The sequence below is a fragment of the Ooceraea biroi genome, chromosome 5 (assembly GCF_003672135.1).
Source record: "Ooceraea biroi isolate clonal line C1 chromosome 5, Obir_v5.4, whole genome shotgun sequence".
In the NCBI taxonomy this organism is placed as follows: Eukaryota; Metazoa; Arthropoda; class Insecta; order Hymenoptera; family Formicidae; genus Ooceraea; species Ooceraea biroi.
This window is the reverse complement of record NC_039510.1, coordinates 5,618,497-5,633,092: the sequence shown is the minus strand read 5'-3', so window position 1 is coordinate 5,633,092 and position 14,596 is coordinate 5,618,497. Positions and strand designations below refer to the sequence as shown.

At 47.2% G+C, this 14,596-nt stretch overlaps 1 protein-coding gene across 2 annotated transcripts in view; it reads left to right on the top strand.

Moving 5' to 3' along the window:
- The window catches only part of LOC105287556 (longitudinals lacking protein, isoforms H/M/V), a 66,097-nt gene that overhangs the window by 9,744 nt on the left and 41,757 nt on the right, over positions 1-14,596 (top strand). For both annotated transcript variants that reach the window (XM_011353167.2, XM_011353168.3), the window contains exons 2-3: positions 9,877-10,939; positions 11,779-11,871. In XM_011353167.2, the coding sequence (XP_011351469.1) occupies positions 9,902-10,939; positions 11,779-11,871 (1,131 nt within the window). In that variant the 5' untranslated portion in view covers positions 9,877-9,901. The remainder of the gene's footprint in view (positions 1-9,876; positions 10,940-11,778; positions 11,872-14,596) is intronic.

Sequence of the window (14,596 nt, the reverse complement as noted above, 5' to 3'; positions counted from 1 at the left end):
ATAATTTAGGCTCGCGTATCAGATCTCAGAGTTTTCGAATATCCGATCGAATTGTCAGCATCTCCGAAGACGATCGCGCCTCCGGCGCGCGTTGCACGATGATCTCCCGTGAACGGGACTTTTCGGTTTACTGTCAACCGCGCTGCTCGCAATCGCGACATAATAGCAATATAATCCCTCTTCATTATATTATATTACCTGCGTATGCATATACATGTGTGTATCCGTTGAACGATTCGATTATTCCTCGCCATTAATTTAACAAAATTTGCGTTACACCGCGCAGAAACAAAGCGTAAATTATTACCGCGATCAAAATTACCGCCCCGTCATTGCGGTCCGGCTCGTTACGAGTGAACGATTTGCTCATTCTAAAATTCATCATTTAATTATAATGCGTTACAACCGCGCTGTCACTCCGACGATAATGCCAGCTCGCCGCGTCGACTCCTGTGTTTCGGTCCGATTCGCGTCGATTTACCGTCGACCGACTCGCGACTGAATTTCGAAACGCAGACGAGAGGCGAAGGGACGTTCCGGAACTGCCGGATATCCTTCCAGTTCACGGGTCTTGCGACAGGCTCCGGATCGCTTTCTTCCATTTCAGCGAAAAACTTTGCCGGGGGATTTATTTATCGCTTTTGATCCTCCACGGCTTCGACATGAATGTCTCGACGAGCAAGGCCGAATTGAATCTTCATCGATTGTAATTCGTTTAGGATTCACTGCACAGAGGGTTGCTTATCGTTTATTTATATTTTACCGCCAGAATTCTTTGACTTTCATTTCCAAATATCTTCATTGACGGCCGTGTTTCCGTATCAAAGTAAGCGCCATTTTTCTGGATATGCTGTTTTCATGTTTCATGCTGTGGATGTGTTGAAGGAGCATTCGGTGGTTACTACGAGACGTCCTGTACATCTCGTCATTATTCCCAGCGTCTCGTTTTCCCTCTCAAACGGATGCGCCGACGTCCTTTTTCTCAGTCGGCAGTCGATAAACTGTTTGGAATGTCGTTGAAGTTGTAACGAGGCGCCATAAAGTTACGACTGCGTCTCCGGCGCGGAACTCTCACAAACTTCCGAATACCTCTGTCCAGGTAAAAGTTTCAGGGAAGCTTTTGCAGCGTACGCGCTTCCTCGCACAGTCGCACGCGTCTCCCGCGGGAACAAAAGCGCGAGTAATCCGACGCTTATTCACCCTTTAACGAATCCGGGACTCGATATTCTCTCAGCGAGAAATTTCGGCAACGAGCCAGTTCACGCAGGCATAATGTTTCACATCAAAAATTCGTAAATATGAAATATCGAGAATGCCAGCGGATTATAAAACGCAATTTTCAATCGAAGTAAATTTTACTTGAACAGAGACTTCATTTAATTAATTAGAAACCTTCATTTAATTAGATAATTGCTTTTATATCCGCCGCATACATCGTCGAGATTTGAAATAACAACATGCCACTTTAATCAATACAGTGGAATTTCATGCTTCTGTATCGCTTCATATTATTCAATTTACGGTAATTTCTTAACGCCAATTTATCTTTTAAACCGCTGATTCTCACTTTTTGCAGAGATTGCCGCTGTTTTTGATTCTGGAAAAAAGATACACATTTCTAGTCTAACGCAAATTAGCCTCTTGATTTTATATAAAAAAGAAGATAGTCGATACTTTCTTTATTTCCTTAGATAACATTTTCCATGTCGCGTAAATCCTGAAAATTTTCTGACTAAATTCCACGAATTTTTATTTTGATTCTTTTCCCAATGACGTCTCGCAACGCGTAATTGCCGAAGAGTATTTCAGAGTCCTGCATACACCGTTAACGTAACGGAAAATTACATCTCTTCACGTAATCCTTCGATCGACGAGACATTCTTCGAGTGTTCGTTCGATCACGCGGCGAAGAAAGAAACACCGGCAATAAGGCAACAGTAGCCTTGATTACGCAGCGTCGTTTCGTACTTTAACGATTAGCGATTACGTCGCTCGGTGATCGCCGCCACTGGTACGTACAAGCCGTGTGTACGTTCTCCAGGGGTACGTTCTCCTGTTTAGCGGCCCCGTGCCTTCGTTATCTGTGGCTTCGGCCCACGATATATCGTCATTAGCCGTCACGCACCGCCTCGCAATACGCACACGCCCGCTAATTAACGCGGGTCTTACGTCTCTTCCAAATAAATTTCCACGCAGCCTCTAATTAACTCGAACGTTAGGCCGAAACGAATTCGCTATCCCCCTGCCTCCACCCCTCGCTCTCTCATACTCTCTTTTCCTTCCATTCTTTTTCTCTCTTTCTCTTGAAAGCTGCAAATAATTTCTGAATATCTGACAATATATTTATGCAGGCTTGTTATTCCGCGATCGCACAAACGTCCCTCGCGTATCTCTGAACGCGTAAAAGTCAGCCCGAGCAAACAGGATGTCGGAAAAACGCAGCGGTGAATCGGATGATAGGACGATCGGCGCGATCAGCCTCCCACGTAGATTTAATTTTAGAGCAATCGATTGCGAATAATGAGCGGTCATTCCGGTATATGTCAGCGTGTCTTTAACATATCGGCGTCCCTTCAACCGTTATCATTAAAATGCCAGATATCGCGAGATATGAATGTACGCGTGGGTGCATCGTCCTGCGGAGGCAGAGGAAGTCGCTCTTAAAGTTACGACTCTGTAAAACGGCTCGCCCTAAGTTTCATCGCGAGTGTTATCGATTCCGCGCCCGTTCGCTCGTTGTGTTTTCGACAAAATGCGTTTATCGCGCGGGAAACGCTCCGTTATGCTGCGCGGGATTTTTCCGGACGCGCGTTTTGCATCGTGCGCGTCAGCCGCATCGACGACTGACAATAAATCGCATTTTAAGTGACGCTGTTATAGATAAAAAGGAAAAGATTGTGTTATCGAGTTGTTAAATATGGCGTGCATAATGCATAATCGCGACCGTTCCTCCTTCGCGTTAATTCGAAAAGAATCTCTCGGTGTTTTGCAAGGCTATTGTTACTATTTTTAATTTAATTGTCAGCGCTAACTCGCGTTCACTTTTTGATCGTCGAATTACACGAGCTAACTTGTTCCGAAAAATCAATGCAGAGATGCGGGAAGAATTAACAGACTGAATTAATTTTTGTTCTCGGTTTATTCGTTTAAATAGGATGCATCTTCATGAGAAGTTAAATAAATAAAGAATAAAATTAATAAGATGAAAAGTAGAACGTACAAAATAGACGAAAAACACCGAATTTTCGAGTAACGCCTTTACGCCTAAGGAGAAACTCTCCACAAAAAACAAAGTTCTTTCCTCTTGGTTACGCGGGTCTTCCGACGCCGAGGTGCGCCGTAGTGCATAACAGCTTGTAAAAACGCACACGCGTCGTTGCATATCGCCGCGAGAAGCGCCGCTAGTATTGCACCTTCTAATGACTTCGCGAAGAACGAAAAAGAGGAAGAGGGAGACAGATAATAATAAGGTAGGAGAGGAAAACAATGAGAAAAAGAGAGAGAGAGAACGAAAAATGAGGAAAAACTCCTCGCGCGTCTCCCTCGATGTGGAGGAACACGCGCACTCGCCCACGCCGGCTATGTGCATTCGTGCTGTTTGCGGAAAATCTGCGCGTGTCGATCGTGACGCGCATCTGCGAGTCGCGCGTGCGTGCGTGCCGGCGGCGATACGGAACGCGCGATTTCGTAAGACGCACTTGACGCAAACCAGGGACGGATCTGAAAAATCCCCGACCGGGCGACTGCCGCCGGTGTAATCGGCCGTTTTTACCGTAATCGTCGTTCCGCGTCACGGCACGATACCTGGAGTGCCGGATAGGAAGCGGAAACGATACCAACTCGCTCGGATACGTTTCGCGATTAATGAAATCATCGGGGGGGGGGGGGGGGGAGGAAAAGGGAACATGAGCGCGCGATTGCCGTGTTTTCGGAATTTTCTCTCTCTTATAGCGCTAGCAATGATATAAATATTTGCTCCGTTTATATGTAGATACGTTTGCTGTTTATACGTGTCCGAGCGATTTCGATGCGATTTGCGTTACGTAATGGTTCACCGATGCTGAGAATTCATTCGGTTGACTCTCATATTACCGTACGCAGGGTAAATACTTATCTCATGAAAATTTATACTTGGTAAATCTCGAATTAAAATTCAGTGGAACAGGTATTTAAATATGAGTCAATATTGTTATTTAATTATTCAAAGCCTGGTCAATGAGAGTTTCTTTTCTTTCTGAAATTTCTTACAGATAATTTAAGGCTACTGACACTTTGACGAGATCTAGCTGTCGAGAAATCTGCCACAATTAACAACAATTTCGCATATTTAATTTTGTCAAAAACAAATCAAACATATCAATTTTCACTCTTGCGAAAACACAACTAGTCATTATCTGAATGAATCTCAACGCAAGAAAATACTAAGAATATACTCATTATAAAAGAGTTATTCTGATTTCTTGATTACCCGTAAAGCGAGAAATACTCGCGTCTCAATACTCTCAAATGAAGATTGCTATATCCGTGAGAAGCGCTGCCACGTGCACCGGACACGTCTATTACCGAGGACGGTGCATGTACAGACGTAACAGACCCGTTACGAAAATTTTTGCGTAACGTGTCGGGCGCGAGAAGAAAATTCGCAGAGCATCGAGCCGCGCGTGCCTCCCACTCGGAGGACCCGATCTCTCTCTCTCTGTTTTCTTCTCTCTTGTCTCTTTCTTGACAGCGTTATCCATCCCACGCGCTCGCGCGCACACACGTTCGCGGACGCATATCAATTAACACGCGCCGCGACTGGCCGTGCGTGCGCGCGACGTGCGCAATCGCGAATAACGCCTGGCCTGGCTATGTGATATAATGTGTACGTACGTGCGAGCACGAACGCACGCACGCACGCATACACTCGCGTCACCCACGCACGCGATCGCGAATTTTTGCCGTACCGCCGTCGCCGCTGGTAGCCACCGGCTAATTTTACCGCGCAGATCGCGGGTGCAAGTGGAACGCCGTAATCCCGTCGATTTACGGGCGATTTACGCGACTAGATGGACCCGTTCTTTTGCTCCCTCTCCCTCCCTCTCCCTCCCTCTCCCGCCCCCGCCACCGACTCGATCAATTTTCTCTTATCGCGATATCGCGGTCCGGCGATTTCTTTCAGGCTCTCTCACTCTGTCTCTTTTTCTTGAACGCGCCCGATATTCTCGTAGCTTTCTGCGTAGGCGACAAAGAATGTCAGACCGCACCGAATTTCCTGAGAAGTGAATTTTCGTGGATGAGACATACCTGCGTTTAAATATACAATAATTGAAACTACAGTATCTTGATACCGCTCCTTGCGAAACGAGATTCTGATTATAAACAAGACGTTACAGGCCGGGACGGACAGCGAGATGCATCTCGCGGTGTACGTTGCCAAGTTTCGGTTCGAGAAAAATTACTTGTCACGCTCGTATGACGGAAAGATAAAGAGACAGAAACGGATGCTCCTCCGTGTACATTATTAATCCTAAATCACCGCACGGTAACGGCTGTTAATTGCGATGCGAGAATCACCGATAGCCCGATAAGCTCCCGTAATTAGAGCCGTGGTCGCCCATAAACGCGGATATAAAGATTCTCCCAAAATTCCACTAATTATGTGTCTCGTATATATTCTCTCTCCTGAACGGTCCCTTGAAAATTTTCATCTTTACTAGAAAGAAAAAAAACCACCCTGACGTCCCGCCTCCCGGTCGGTCCGCGGAATTAAACTCCGCGTGGAGCCGGATCTGTACGATAAGGTACCCGTATAATTCCGCCGACGAGCGGTTCACCGTTTTTCAAAGGCGACTCGCAGTGTTCTACCCGGGACGAACGTACGAGCGCGAACGAGGTACTCGCGCTCGTATCGCTCTAAACGGATTGACCCAGGGAAAATCTCTGAAATGACACAAATAACGGCAGGCGTGTGGGCCGTATCGGCTTACGTAACAATACGCGCCACCGCCGTCGCCGTCGCGAATCTCGGCAGAAAAATCGCGCAGGAAGATTAAGTACACGCGGCGGGACGGAAGCAGACGCGAGCCGTAGCGATCGCGACAAACCCAGGGAAACGCCAAGACCGAGAGAGCGAAGCCGGGAAATGTTCCAAGTCGGTCTCCGCGCGGCAGACCAATGGGATATCGATCGCGCAGTTATCAGGGAATTTTTTTCGCCGTCGAGAAATTTATAGATAAAAGGAAATATGGAGCCAGCCGGGAGCTCCGTGTATCTCTGTACTCTACGCGGTTCTTTCGGAAAAGGCTAGAACAGTCTTTTGATAGTTTTTAATCCAAATGTTCCGGTATACGAATGGTTGTAGCTTTTCTTTTTCACTTTGGATCACGAATTTATATATTAGCTTATGGTCTACAGTTGTATCTTGAAGAGTATTAATTTTCCGAAATTTATAAAACGTATAGAGTCTCTCGAGGGAAAATTTCTGCACTTGCTCGACGTCGAGATAAACGTCGTGGTACTGGCAGGGCGCCGAGCTTCTGCGAAATCCGATCAGACAAGCATGTCTCCGCTCTGTCGATCTCATATCGATAATTCACAATTACAGACGTAGGTTATCAGCCGGGAATGATCTCTCGGCGACAAGTCGGCTTGCAATCGCGCAAAAATCAAGCTTCGATTTCTATCTGGCGATTGTATTTCTGAGACACTCAGTTATACCGCGATGTATCAAGAAATAGCGGAAGACGAATACAGTTGGCAGTTAAAACCGGATCAAACATATCCGTCCTTACATCATATCGTAAAAGTTTTATCAGTAATTGATGCTTTCCTTGAAACCTACAAACAATGTGAAACTATATTAAAAAGAGAAAGATACTTATTTCTCAACATTGAATTAGTAAGAACAATAATACCGATTGTAAAGAGCAGGAATACACGTAATAATCTAAACGACTGAAAACAATCGACAATGCACTTAGATATCGCGCGCTCCGCTGGCGTTCACGAATACGCGCAATGCGTGTCGCGCATTCACTCCGGTTTCTTAACTTTCGCCATTAAGCGATTTCGCGCTGAGACTGGGCACTTGGACGAGAAGTTTGCGATGCATGCTGGAGAACTCGGCGGGATTGCGGGGTGTTTATCGCGCGGAAGAAGCAGCGGCATCTCGCGAGGCGCGCGTCCGCGTCTTCGGTGGCACGGATCGGCTTTTCGAATCGGTCTCTGCATTCGCGGCTGATAAACCGCGCGCGCGCGCGAGTAACGCGATGAAGGGCGGCGAGGGGGGTTGCATTTTTTTATATTTAATGCGGACAATATATCCCGCGCGATCGATGCGACGTGCCTCGTACTCGGCGTTTATGCGCCCGAGAACGTGCTGTATCGAATGCAACCGCGCGGTTATTGCGGAAAAAGTGATAACGGCCGGCCTAGGTTCGGCAGAAAATTATTTAAACGCTGATTCCCCCCTCCGCCAGCTTCTGCATATTTTATCCGTCTTTCTTTTTTATCTTTATTTTAGTTTTCGCTAAATAGGTATACGTAATATCGATTGCGGCAGGCCTCTGTCGCGAGCGATGTATCTGCGAGTGGTTCTACGTTGCCGGGCGCGTTTAATCGTTACTTTTATCGTTGTTTCTGCAAACACGCATTACCGGCGTTACCGTTATAAATTATTGTTATTACAAATTTGCGTCAAACGTGCGATGATCATACTGAGCCGCGCAAATTGCGAGCGCCGGAGATGTTATTTCAAACTCGCCGTGAATAAATTCATCTCGCGGCCGGGGATGAATGGGGCAAGCGGGGACCGGAGAGTGCGTACGAAATATGAGTGGAGAGCGTTACACACTTGTAAACACGTCAATCGATACTCTGACCCTCCCTCCGTGATGAGGCGCGTGTCGTTACACACCGTCAATGAATGAAAATGACTTGACGCGAGTCGGTGAACGCGGCGTGGAACCCGGCGCTTCCGGCGAGTGGGGAAAAAAAGACAGGAAAAAAGTTTCGAAGGTTCCGGTAACGACCGACGTTATAGCCGTTAAAACGATGAAATCAATGCGTAACGATCGTGTGCCGGCGCTATGTTTAGCCGGCGCGCGCGCGAGGGGCTACAGGTAATTCCTATAACCGTCCCGCGCGCATTGACAGGTGCAATTTATCTGAAGCCTGAATGCGCGGCGGGCGCGTGTGTATATGTATGAGAGAGAGGGGCTCTGTTTTAAAACGCTCGAAAACTGATTATTCGCGCTTCGACGTAGCCTCCCGTTCCCGTTTCGTGATACGGTAACCTCCGCGCGCGCGGGTTGTGGCGTATAATTGGCCGTGCGGTGTATAAAGCGGCGTCAAGGCACAAAAGGGATACCTCGCTATGGTATCCTCTTCTCGCTACGGTCTCTCCTCCAGCTGTCAATTCTCCGCCGTTCGGGGCATCTGGTCTCCCCATCGTTACGTAATAAACGGTGGTTTCTGCAAAAAGGAAAGAAAGGGAGAGCTGTCTTTGGGGTTGAAACGATGACGATTGTAATAAAACCCCGCTGCTCAATTGCGTCGCAGCGATTGCAAATGAATTCGTGGGGTGAGCTCTTCGCTCTCGGTCATCTGCAACGCAAAAACCATTGGTCCTTTGAAATTCGCGTTACTTTAGAGTTTGCTCCATTATTATTATTTATTTAATCGAAATTTACTTTAAATTTATTTTAAATAAATTTTACTTTTAACGAAGGAGAAATTAACTTGAAGTAATAATTGCCAAAATAAACCGGACGGTGTTTCGATCGGACGATGGCGGTGTGTGCATCGCAGCGAAGGTTTCCGTCATGCGTCGCCGTAATATCGCGGGGGCCGAACGGATCACGCGAGTATCGCGCGGTACGTACACACACGCCATCGCGCATACATCCGCGGATGGATCACGCAAATGTACGTTTACGCGAATAAAACGCTTCGCCGTAATTATGTGCGTGCGTGCGTGCGTGTCGCCCATCCTGGAACTGCGTACACGTCCGCTACACGTGTGTGCGCGCCGTCTCACGCATTAGGAAGCGGCAATAAATACAGCCGAACGCGTGGCAGAAGAAATAATAAAAGATAAACCGACGCGCGCGCGTATCGTCAGCTGACATCGGCCGTGCATCTGCGGATGTGCTCGGGGATGCGCTGGCATTAAAACGTGATGACGAAGAGCGGCGCTCGTTAAACAAGCGCTCGCAAAAGTCGATGCGTCGGCGGTGCATCAATACGCTGGAAAAAGAAGAGAGAGGAAAAAAACGGACGTTACTTGAATAATAAATCGCGATTACGTGTCAAAAATATCGCGCGTCGCTCGCGTTGCTCGCGCGCCTTCCACTCAATCGTCCCGACGAATATCGGATGTCTATTAATAAACGCATTTAGCGCGCGTGCCGATATCCCATGCGGAAAATTCGTGTGATTTTTCTCTCGGAGGGAACATCGGGACGCGCATGGTAATTGATGAAAGCGCGCTCTTTTTACTTTTCGTTCCCCCGGCAAACTGCACTTTAGATGGCTAACAAAACCTTACTCGTTTAGCCGTATCAAATATGAGCAAGAACTTGCAATAAAATACTTTGCTGTGCAGACCTGACATGTAATTACCAAGACATTTACTCTTAATGCTCCAACGACTGCAGAAAGACGCGAGGTAAAACATTGTGAAAATGTTGATAACGACGTACTGAGCTCGGCATTTTCCACGCGAAATCCTGCGTTCTCTAAACCGCGTTTCCAAAATCCATACGAAACATAAGAACGGAGGATTATAGAAGTCGCGAAGCGTGATACTGGGCCACGTGGTCGACGCCGTATTGTCGGCGAGAATCGTCAGTTGTGTGTACGCAGCGTACAAAGATCCCCTTCTTTATCATGCAGCAGGGTTGCGGGGTGCAGTTCAGACATGGGAAGTGAGCATTACTGCCTGAGGTGGAACAATCATCAGAGCAACTTGCTGGGTGTGTTCAGTCAACTGCTGGAGTCGGAGTCGCTGGTGGACGTGACACTGGCGTGCACGGAGGGACCGTCGATACGCGCACACAAAGTAGTCCTCTCCGCGTGCTCCAGCTACTTCCAGGCCCTGTTCCTCGACCATCCGAACCGCCACCCCATTGTCATCCTAAAGGACGTACGTTTCGCTGAGCTACGTACCCTCGTCGACTTCATGTACAAGGGCGAGGTAAACGTCGAGTACTGCCAGCTATCGGCCCTGCTCAAGACAGCGGAGAGCCTCAAAGTTAAGGGTCTAGCGGACATGACGAACATCAACGCGGCGGTAGCGTCCAGGGACGAGCAGCAGCAACAGCAGCAGCAGCAGCAACAACAGCAGCAGCAACAGCAGCAGCAGCAACACACGAGCAGTTCCGACACGTCGCGAGAGCATCATCGAGAACGGGAACGAGAACGAGAACGAGATCGAGACCGAGACCGAGACCGAGACCGAGATCGAGACAGAGACAGCATAAAGGAGACGAGCGGCAAGGATCGGGAACGAGAGACAAATGTCGCCGGCGGGTTGTCGGTCAAGGAATGCGAGCAGCAGCAGCAGCAGCAGCAACAGTCGCAACAGCAGCAGCAACAGCAACAACCCAGCATCACACAGAACACGCCCAGCGAGCCTACGGAGGCGGTGGACATGACGGATTGTCCACCGTCGCCCGCGGGACCCGGCGGCAGCCCGTGTCCGGGACCGCTCGCCCTCGACCGACCCAGGAGGGACTCCGAGGATGCGGCCAGCCTGGAGGAGACGCGGGCAGGCTCGCTCAGCCCGATCTCGGTGCATAGCGGACCATCCGACATGAGCCTCAGCAACAACACCGGTGGCGGTGCGCCTGGCGGGGTGCTGCCGTTGAACCTGCCGCAGAGCCGACTTCCGTCCCCGCACAGTACCGAGCCCCTCGCCGGCCCGTCGGGCTTACCTCCGGTCCAGCAAGTTCCGCTAGTAAGTAGCAACGAGATTAATGTGTCAGAGGAGGCGCAACTTAACTTTGCCCGGAAACGGGCAAGCGGGATCCGTTGGATCCAGAAGTCGCCGGAAGCTTGGCTGACGCGCTGTCATATTCGTATCTGATATGGAGGAACCATGGAATATGATTATTTAATTCTGAAAATTCTGGAATAATTAAAGGGTTCTTGATAGGGTCAATGATGACTGTAATTGTTAGTAATAACTTTTGATCATTTTTTAAGGGCTTCAGGTTGCATTTAGTACTATATTCTACTCTAAATTAATTAATGTTAGTTAGTTTAAATTAGTTTAAATTAATTTGATGTACTTACGGATTGAAAACGTTAATATTAGCTGCGGATCGGATGAACCACGCTTATCCGACTGCATTGCGAAATAATTCCGTGGAAAACTAGTTTCCAAATATCGATAAAACGCCAATCGGTCGTATTACATTGGTGGATTGTAGAACTGAACTCAAATTACAAATTGTCCCAAAACTCTATCATTCAAAATTGACACCTGGGATTTTACAATATGTCATAGGAAAATGTTGGCATGTCAGCGTAGACAGAAATTTGGAATTCAATAACATTTGCAATTATAACGACACTTTGTCTGCATGTAGAAAATTTCGATTCTCTTATGTAGAAATTATCATGACAGTTTTATGCACGTTCAGTCCATCTGAATCTGAATCTGAAACATTAATATCCAACGTTTAACATGCAAAATCAAAATCGACAGTAACTTCAATCTCAACTTATCAGTAGCGGCGCATTTATCGCGCGTTCATTATCTGAATGTAAATCCGATACATCCTCCCGTTTCAGTCCCTGAAAAAAGAAATGGACTGGGAAAGGTCAACCGAGGAGCGCAGCGTGAGCAGCGAGATATCTGCCGACTACAGACTCCCGCCAGATCCGGTGAGTTTCCCTTTTCTTTCTCCGGCGAGCCGTATATATATCTCTATATTTCCAATTTATTATTATTGACTACTTTTTATATATTCTCGTATATATCCTCTCTTTGCTCTGCATTTCTATACATATATATATATATTATACATATATAACCATATTGAGATAACCGTAATCGTCCCGCTCATTCGCAATCGTCGGCAGAGGCGGCGCGTTGCGGATGAGATGACGATGCGTACTGCGCCAAAAGCGTCCCTCCGAGCTGCAGCTGCGATTGCGCGCGTACGTACGCAACATATGCATTGTGTGTCACGCGTTACGTTATCATTAATGTGAATCGAATCACGGCGGGATCGTTCGTGACGTGCTCTATCCACCGCCCGTAATCCACGACGGACGACGCGGCTTTCAAGTATCGCCGGTACATACAGACGTACTTCGCTTCACTCCCCCGAAAATCCCGATGGGGTGATCGCACACGCACGTGCACGCACGCGGCCCCGCGTCCCTGTGTGTACGTGCGTGCGCGCCGAAAATTCACTTTGCATGTGGGTCTCTTGCATGCGCCCAAAGTGCTTTGCTGTTTGCTGCTCTCCCTGCTAATTCGACAGCATCGCCGCGCCATATTAATGATATCGCCGGCACCTCGAGGATCGCGATCGCTGATCCTTCACGATGAGCGAGACTCTCTCGACTCGCAATGAATCTCCCCCGTCGAAAATGTCCACCCCTCATTGATCGAGCTCCTTGAGCGTCTCGGCTCGCGCGAGACGCGTTTTTCAGAAACTGTTGTAACGTTGACGCTCCTGTGTCACGTTTTCTATCGTTTTAACGTCGAAGCGAACCCTCGGAAGTATCTTCTATACAATTCTCATATGGAAAATTATAGTCATGACTGTTTGTGTTGCGGCTGGAGCTGCGCAGTATATAACGTAACTGTCGTTTCCCACGGTGATCGACGAAAGAAAAGAGAAAGAGAGAAGAGAAAAATAGCGGAGAGAATCAAAGTTGTCGTGGCAGAGATCGCGCGAAGACTCAGAAACGTTGGTTTTACGAAGAATGGCTGTAAACGTTATGTACTCGTAAGAAAATCTGCCGCACTTTGCTAAAGGACGCACTTTCTACAAGAGCTCAAAGAACGCCGATTATTACGGAACGGGGTTTTAAAAATTTTAATGGCAGGAAAAACTCTGCGGTACTGTCACAAAATTTGCGGCCTTCTCTGTACCGAGTCTTCGCCCGAGTGTCGTCCGACGTCAATTTTGAAGCCTCATCGGGATGTAATAGATACAAGAAAAAACGAGATCGTGCTTGCTACTGTATTATCTTATATACCGTCTACTGTATTATCTTCCTCCTCGAACTTTGTCGAACACATTTTTCGAGTACATTGTCCATCACGATTCTCGTGCATATTTCCGTCACGTGTTCGCTCTGCCTTCCGACACCGGGATGCACATTCTCTTTCTCTCTCTTTTGCTCTCGTCGTTATTCGTTCATCTTTCCATTTACGCTACCGATTATACGCCGTTCGTCTGTACGATTCTATTCGCCGGGCCTATTTCTAAACACAATCAGCAGAGGTGCGAAAAGTGTCGGAATAAAGCGAGTTACTTCCAATCTGCTTCTTCAAGTAACGTAATTGTCCAGACTGAAACGACAGCGAGACACATTAAAGCGAGAAATAGAGCCAAGTTGCATTCATAATTAATTAATTAAAGAATACGACATCTTCGTCCGTCGGTTTAATCAGTTTCGCGCCTCTGCACCTCTCTCGCAGCCTCCTTTCCGCCCCCGTCCCCATCGCGCAGCATTCTTCTCCCTGCTTACGCGTGCAGCTCGCACCAAGCGCGTACCACCCGCATCGCAAAAGCTCGGTCCCTTCCACCTGTGTACCCGATATCTCCACGTGCTTCGAGGGAACCGAAGGGAAAAGTGCGCTCAGAACCTACCGCTCGAAAGATAGAGAGAGAAAGAGACGAGAGAAAAGATTGACGAAAAGCGAAAGAGACTACGGAAAGCCAGACGAATCCTCTCCCGTCCTGCCAGCCTGTCTTGCTAGCTCACTGTCAAGAAGTTGACCTTCGTTTTTGGCCATGGTTGTTTTTTACTACATTTATATATATATATACATATAAATATATATACATATATATATACACATACGTTATGTATACATCGCATACCGTTTGTACACTGTGGTATAAATATCTATATATATTTACATGTATATTTTTGTTGCAGTATATATATATACATATATATACATATATATACATATATATATTTATTTATTTACACATGTATATCTGTGTATATATATATCGCCCGGATTGTTGGCATATTCATTATTACCATTTGTCACTTTGTAATATCTGTATTTCGATTTGTCGTTTTGGTTGAGTGCAATGCCTCTTGCTACGACGAGTAAATTCTGCGGCGCGGCATAAATGCCGCGAAAATACGATAAAACGGTAGGAGGGACGAGACGGGGGGCGGGTTGAGAACGAGGCTGTGGGGGTTGTTATGGGCCCGTATATACATCTGTATCTCTGTTGCTTATATATACTTATATCTACGTATATATATATATTTATACATTTATTTATATGTATGCAAGATGCATCCCCCGGAACTGCCGCCGCTCGTTTTGCCTACGAATTTCTTGACCAATTTGGAGTCTGTTTCGCAAGATAAATCCTAACACATATATGCTTCTCCTCGTCAATAT